The sequence below is a fragment of the Panthera tigris genome, chromosome F3 (genome assembly GCF_018350195.1).
Source record: "Panthera tigris isolate Pti1 chromosome F3, P.tigris_Pti1_mat1.1, whole genome shotgun sequence".
NCBI classification, from domain to species: Eukaryota; Metazoa; Chordata; class Mammalia; order Carnivora; family Felidae; genus Panthera; species Panthera tigris.
Genome location: NC_056678.1, coordinates 64,972,309 through 64,979,913, shown reverse-complemented (window position 1 = coordinate 64,979,913; position 7,605 = coordinate 64,972,309). Strand labels below are relative to the sequence as shown.

General features: G+C 56.7%; 1 protein-coding gene across 1 annotated transcript; it reads right to left on the bottom strand.

The window, feature by feature from the left end:
- Positions 1-3,376: 3,376 nt before the first annotated feature.
- Positions 3,377-5,779, bottom strand: SLAMF9 (SLAM family member 9). Its single transcript, XM_042975721.1, is given in 5 exon segments — positions 3,377-3,588; positions 3,956-4,103; positions 4,106-4,239; positions 4,914-5,255; positions 5,696-5,779. Coding segments are annotated over 5 exon segments (882 nt in total). The 5' UTR covers positions 5,742-5,779.
- Between the last annotated feature and the right edge of the window lie 1,826 nt (positions 5,780-7,605).

The window sequence follows — 7,605 nt, the reverse complement described above, 5'->3', positions numbered from 1 at the left end:
TTGGGCCCCTCCCTGGCCAGCAGGTAAAATTCCCCCCCCCCCGGGGGGGTGGGAATCAGCCACCCCTCTAGTCCAGACATTCATTCATTTCTGCTGTCTCCACAGTGTTTTCTTGAACAAGAGCCCATTTCTTTCAGTTGTTAAAGTCACGTTTCGTAAACTTGGGATTTAAAACAGGGTTCCATTTTAGAAAGGTTTTGATAGGATCTTTTTTTTTTTCTGGACGCCTATTCTGTGAGCTGTATTATTATTATCATTTTGCTCTGGTTCACAGGTATTTTCTGGGCTTTTTGGCAAGAACAGGAACCTAGCCCTGTAACTGGCTCCTTCACCAGGCCAGAAGTGAAACTCTGAGTCCCTGAGGCTCAAAAGTAAGATTTTCTTCTGGGTTGCCCACCATCCATGCTTCCTACTCTCTGGGAAAGTTTGTTCAACCAACTAGGATTTTACCTAATCCGGGTATCAGCCAGCCCACATATTTTCAGCCTGTTCACAAGATCAGACAATGTTGTCAGTTCCAGGGACACTTGACCACTGTGAGCAGTGGCCCATTTACCGGGGCAGAAAAGCAGTGTGGCTTCTCAGGGCGCCTGGGAGGCTCGGTCGGTTAAGGGTCCGACTCTCGATTTCATCTCAGGCCACGATCTCATGGTCTGTGAGATCTAAGCCCCAGGTCGGGTTCTGCACTGGCATCAGGGAGCCTGCATGGGATTCTGTCTCTCCCCCTCTCTCTGCCCTTCCCCTCCTCGCACGTGCGTGCTCTCTCTCTCTCTCTCTCTCTCTCTCTCAAAAATAAATAATGAAACTTTTCAAAAAGAAGAAAAGCAGTGTGATTTCTCAGACTGTCACCTAGCTGTCGGCGTGCCTGGTTCCTGCACCCAGTGAGACCAGAGGTCCAAGAGCCTGCGGTGTTTGGTTCATGCTTGAATTCTCCCACAGCCCTGAGTACGTCAGGGGGGCCCTGCCTCCTCTCCAGACCCACCTCTTACCTCCCTCTTTAACACACGGGTGTGGACCTCACCGTGCGCTCACAAACCCGTGTCTTCGGGTTCATCCTCTGTCCGGCTAGGATGTCCTTTCTCTCCCTTCCCTGGACTCCCTACTAATCCGGGGTCCGAATTCTATTCACCTCTTCCCTCCAAGGCACGGTCCTGCCCCTCCCACCTCACCCTCGCCCTCACCTTCACGGGGGCCCTGGTCACACCTCACTGTAATGACACCTTCACACACTCCAGGAAGACTTCCTTGAGGGCACACAGTGTCCTTCCTGCCTCTCCAGTGCCAGCCCAGCGCCAGACTCTTGGTAGGGCCTCGACTAGCACCCTTCTCCCTCCCTATTTGCTTTCACCTATTTCAAAGGACAGGCAAATGCTGCAAAGTGCTACCAGGTGGGTATTGTCCCGGCTTCCTGCAGAGCGAGCGGCCTGGGCCTCCCTGAGCTTCGAGTCCACCTTCTGCCTTCCAATTCCAGGGGCCTGGGATGGTTTGGGGCCTCAGCCCTTCTCTGTCTGGAGATGGCATGAGAAGTACTTGGCCGAGTCCCGGGGGAGAGCCCCGGGCCAGCTGCACAGGGACTGTCTGTTCCTTCATTCACTTTCCGTGGGCCTGACCCTGAAACACAGGGAAATCCGTTGCCCTGTATCTATCTTCCCAGTCAGTCTCCAGAAGCTGTATTACAGGAGTCCGAGGAATTGGGGCTGCGGTTTTGGCCCTGAACCTCAGGCCTGTTTGAAGGTGGGACTGCTTGGGAGACCTCAGGCCAGGGACCTTCTTCCAGGGGTGCCGGGGCTTGGGCCCTCAGGGACTAGAGCAGATCAGTTGCCTGCCTGAGGAGCTCTGTGGGGACTGGTCCCCAACCTCAATACCTCCTTCCCAGGCCCCAAGGGGCTGTGTCTCCTGCATAGAAACGTCACCAGGATGGGGCATCCGGGTGGCTCAGTTGGTTAAGCATCCAGCTTTGGTTCAGGTCACCATCTCGTGGTTTGTGAGTTCGAGCCACATGTTGGGCACCATGCTGAGAGTGTGGAACCTGCTTGGGATTCCCTCTCTCCCCCTCTATATCTCAAAATAAAACAAGGAAGGAAGGAGGGAAGGAAGGGAGGGAAGAAAAGAAGGAAGGAAGGAAGGAAGGAAGGAAGGAAGGAAGGAAGGAAGGAAGGAAGGAAAGGAAGGAAGGAGAGAGAGAGGGGGAGGAGAGAGGGAGGGAGGGAGAAAGGAATGAAGGAAGGGAGGGAGGGAGGAAGGAAGGAAGGAAGGGAGGGAAGGAAGGAAGGGAGGGAGGAAGGAAGGAAGAGAAAAGCATGCCTGGCCCCCTGTCCTGTTTCCCAGGCTGTGTCCTTTGTCCCCACAACCCCTGTGCATCCCACTCCCCTTCACAGCCCGACATTCCTTCTCTTGGAAGTCCCTTTGGAGATCAGCATCCTTCTCGCTGAGAGGGGAAGGTGAGATCTGGAGGAAGGTCAGGAATGTTGGTCCCTAGTCCCTCAGACTCCTCTTCCCATGGTCCCCAGGGGCATAGTCCTGCCCCCACCTCCACAGCCACGTCTCTGGTAAGAGCCCCATCGGCTGCCCCTATGCCTGCCCCTATGCAGAGTTTCCTTGTAGAAACGGACCGAGTCTGGATGCTGAACAAAATGTCCCAAGCGAGTGGCAGAGCAGAGCCCCGAGCTCCTGCCGTCTTCCCCAGTGCTGTCACCCTATCCTACACCACCTCCTCCAACTCACTCACGACCCTCGACCCTCGACCCTCGACCCTCATCACCTGTCACCTGGGCGGCTTCCTGTTCCCCTCCCTAAAGCTTCCCCACCTGCCCTGCATGGTGGCTGCATTGAGTGACACCCACGAGATCCGACGTGGGAGGGTGACCAACACAGTGGTTCAGCAGGCCCGGGGGGGTGGGGAACGTGGATGGCTTCGGGACAAAGGTCCAGAGAGAAGGTCTGAGACATGGAGATCTTTAGGGGAGGACAGGACAATAAGACCAACCGCAGACAGCGGTCAGGGGTCCAGACTTCAGCTACTGGTCCAGCCGAGTTGTTGTCCCCCTGGGTCAGGCGTCAGAGGCCCTGAGCAGCTAGCGTCAGGCAGATAGGGAGGTGACCGAGGGTCATCGGGCTCGCCTCAGCCCCAGATAAGACAGCTGGAACAGACGGAAGTTCAGGGAAGCAGGTTTGGCCCGGAATCATCCAGCCCAGGACCAAAGGCCGGCTCCTCCAGAGTGGCGGTCACCTGATTTGACTTTATTGCCGGATAATCTTCCCTCGGGGAGTATGGCCCTTCGGACACCCACCCGGTGGCACCCTGGGAGGAAAAGCACAGTGGGGGGGTGGGGGGAAGGACTCCGGGGTGGGGGGAGGGGTTGGGAAGAAAGAGTGCTCAGCACAGGGGTCCCCAAGGGGCGATCAGGCCAGGCCGGGGCGAGGCTTCAGCCTCGTTTCTCCTGGGGGTCCTTATCCCTGGCATTCTGCATCTTTTCTGGGCTCAGATGAGCCAGAGCCCCACGGCCAGAGTGACCACGAGGAAGGAGAACAGCAGCCCTTTGGCTCAGAGGCAGAAGTAAGTGGACGTGTCCAAGGCATAGCCAGGATCTGGGGGCAGAAGGAGGCAAGGAGAGCGGGGCTTGCCAGAGGGAGGGGGAGGTCCCCGTTAAGAGGCAGACCCCCGGCCCAGATCCCCCACGGGGGGCTCGAGTCAGCAGTCAGTTGCTGTTCCTTTTCAAGTGTCTCTGGACATATGTGTTCTAGTCACGGAAGCTCAGGAACTAAGATCCGGGGATGGGGGGTGATCTTAAGCTGAGCCAGAGAGTAGAGAACCTTTGGAAACTGGGGAGCACTGCCCCCCCCCCCAGTGCAGCGGTCAAGGCCCCCTGGGAAGGAGGGAGGTTCTGGATCCCAGGCACTCTCTTGGGAGGGGCTGAGGGAGGGAGGTGGCCGCCTGTCTCTGGGGTCCCGGTACCTGCACAGAAGGGCCCGGCAAGGACCAGACGGGAATGGACGCTGCTGACGGGGTTGGCGGCCCTGCAGGTATAGGAGAGGGCATTGTCCCCAGGTCTCCGGGACACGCTGAGGGCAGAGCCCTCACGGACTGTCTCAGTGTCTCAGGGCCATGTTCCCAGGACAGCCAGCTGTGGGTCACATCCAGGCCCGCCTTCTCTACGGAACACATCAAGGACACATTACAGCTCCTCAACAGTGGGGTGAAGGGTGTGTCCCCTGAGAGTCCCTTCACGTAAACAGAGACTAACAGAACCCATCCACCATAACATCTGCTTCCAGGGTTCCCCGGGCAGCTGCTAAGGTAGACAGACCTGCCTTTGGCATTTCCTACTCCCCCCGCCCCCACCGCCCAATGTCTCGCCTTCTCTCTCTCCCCTTTGCACCCCACCTCTCTCTAAACCCTATTCTGCCTCCTTGATCCCAGAAAATATTGTCACACGTTCTGTGTACAGAGGGGCGGGGGGGCATTTATAGTTTAGTCAGCGTCTCTGCAAGATTCGAGGTAGAACATCAGTCAATGTCACAGGCACTAAGAGACTTGGTCCAGGTAGAGAGGAGACGTTGGTTAGTAGCCCTCACATCACACAGAAGGATAAAAAGCTCGGGACTAGAGGCGGCATCCAATGCCAGGAGGCAGAATCTCGGTGGGAGGGAGAGACCCCACCCCCCAGGCAAGGTCTGGGGCACCTGCCCCTCTCACCATGTTGGGAAGGTCCAGGGGAACAGCCTTAGGGCCCAGGGCCTCACTGCATCGGTGGCTGCAGCTCAGATCCTGGGGTTGGGCACACTGGAGACACTCTGCCTTCTGGTCCCAGCCCCTCAAACCACAGCCCTGAGTCCTGAGACCTCTACTCCTCTGCGTGCAAAGCCCAGGAGAGCCCCAAAAAGCAGCTTTAGAATTCCCAGCCTCGACTCACAGTAGACACGGAGACTGTAACGCTGCCTGGCAGAGATCTAGGACGTCCTCAGGTTGACCCGAGCCTTGTAAGGCCCTGAGTCCCCCCAGCTCAGATTGCTGGTGAGCAGGGAGTAGCTGGGGTCCGGGAAGCTCACTCTGCCCGCGTATCGAGCGTTGGTCACCGTGATGGTAGCCGGCTGTCCCTCTCTCCCCGGAACCACCGTGGCAAGCCTTATGCGAGAGGACCAGATGACGTCCTCGACCTTGTCATTGAATGGTACCTCCAGGGGAAGGCTGACGGACTCCTGAAGCGCAGGGACTACTTCCTCGGCCTCCACGCCATCTCCAGAATCCCCGCCGGCTGCAGGGAAAGGAGGAGAAGGAGGCAAAGGCCCCGCCGGTGTCTCAGGGCCGCCGAGCCTGGCAGCGGGGCTGTGGCGCGTGCACACGGCCCCCGGACCGTGCGGCTTCCGGGCCCCGCACTCAGCCTCGCCCGCAGCCGCCTGTCTGGCTCTAGCTTTCCGCTGTGCCTGACTTGAGCACCTGCCAGGGGCTGGCTTCCGTCTGGGTCGTCCCCCTCCGGGTTTTACCTTCGTGGCTGCTGCGGGCTGGTCCCCTTTCTAGAGCCCAGGCTTCCTCATCTCTCTGTCCTGCACCAAAGCCACACCCTACTCCTCTTTAGTCCAGAAGGGCCGAAGCATCCGGTCCCAGAGAAGGTGCCCAGCCAGCCCAAGCCCCAGCAGAACAGCAGAGCAGAGGGGAGGGAGGAGACTCTCTTGTCCCGGGACTGCAGTCTCTCACCTGCCCGAAGCAGCAGGAGCAGGAACAGCATCCGAAGGGCCCCCATGTCAGCGGCCCTGCGCCCGAGGAGGTTGGCCTGCTCGGCCCCCAAGACTATGAAGAAGACAGGCTGCTAGAGACAGAGCGACTGATTGACAGTCCCTAGGAGGGGAAATACATCCCACCCCCCAGCAGCCTCCGACTTCCCTTATCCTCACCAAGCCCTTCCCTGTCGGTCTTGGGAACTTCTCTCTGAGCCCAGCTGCTGATCTGGTTCACTCCCTGACTCATGCTTCCTGTCCATCGAACGCCACTCAGACCCCGCTTCCTCCAGGAAGCCTTCCTAGACTCCTCACCCCCTGTATTCCCAACCCACCCCCCCCCCCACTACCACCACCTGTCCTGAGCCCTCAGCATACTCTGCGTCAGCTCTCGTTTGGAAGTTCCTGTGTCGCTGTGGTCATCTGACCTTATAAGCATCTTTCCTCCCCAGATGGACTCCAACTTTTGGGGCATCTCTGTAAGTCCCACGCTAGACACAGGTGGCAACCAAGTGATATTTCTGGAATGGATGAATAAATGAAGTACTTCTCTCTTCTGGTTTTTTTTTTTTTAAGTTTATTTATTTATTTTGAGAAAGGGGAGTAGGGAGAGAGAGAGAAGGAGCCCGGGGCAGGGCTTGAACTCGTGAACCACCAGATCGTGACCTGACCTGAACCGAATCCGAGAGTCAGAGGCTCACGCGACTGAGCCACCCAGGTGCCCCTGGAGTATTTCTAGTTTGCTCTTGCTAGGTCCCCACTTGAGAGACTATTCGGAGGAAGAAAACTTTCGACCCCCTTAACAAAAGCACTTTGGGCCAGAGAGCCTATTTAGGTTGGCCACATTATGGAAAGAGTAAATGGTGTGAATATGATGCGGACCAAAGCTGTAGGAAATCTGACGGTCAGAGCTGTCCAGGAGGCAGTGGTGGCCTTGCGAGGTAGTCTCCATCCCTGGTAGTCAAGCTAACACTGGAAAGTCTTGGATTGTTGGACGTCACACAACCTGTCTGGCATCAGATGGGATAACCCTTAAGGTTTTTTTAAACACTCAACTCTACAGGTCTGTGCTGTGATCAGGAAGCAAGAGCGATGTCCCCAAGACCGAGGACACAATGGGGGCAGATACATCAGTTCTGGTCAAGGGCCAGCTTTTCAAGCCTTTAGGTTGGCAGATTCAGCACTCCGTCAGCTATTTACTAAGCAGCTTCTGTGGCGGAGGCACTGGCCTGAGTCCTGAGGGATTAGCAGTGACCAAGAGTTTTAGATCGTGACTTCAAAGAGATCAGGGGCAAGGGTCTGACCTCGGACAACTAACTGAGAGCTTGATGAGTTTCACCAAGGACTCATCTGGGGAGGCTAGGACAAGGGGATCTAGCAAATTTGAAGTCAGGAGGTCAGGAAAAGCTTTCAAGGAGAAACGATCTCAAGGGTAGTAGGATCTGCTGAGAGAATGAGGTGGGGTGTCCCGAAAGTTCAATTTCAGAAGCATCAAACCTCAGGGATTGGAGGTTTTTTGAAAACGTAGATCAGGTCCCAGCCTGAGTATGAAAACGTTCTTATGTAATCTTCCCATTAAAAAAAGAAATCAAAACAAACCAAAACAAAGTCACATGCATAATGTGCAGAATTTAAAGGGTGAGTCTATCCGTTGGGGTCTCCGAGAAGCAGGTGCTGGCGTTGGGGGTGAACGAAGTTTCACGTGGGTGGAGGGAAAAGCCCATAAAAGATAAAAAGGAAGGAAGCAGGGTCAGGCAGGGAGAGGCCACCAGCACCACCGTGCAAAGCGGACCGTCCCTGCTCTGCAGCAAAGATCCCACACCCTCTCTGCGCAGTCACAGCTGGGCCTCCCCAGGAAGAGCAGGGGCCCGGGGGGCTGTGCTGGAGGCT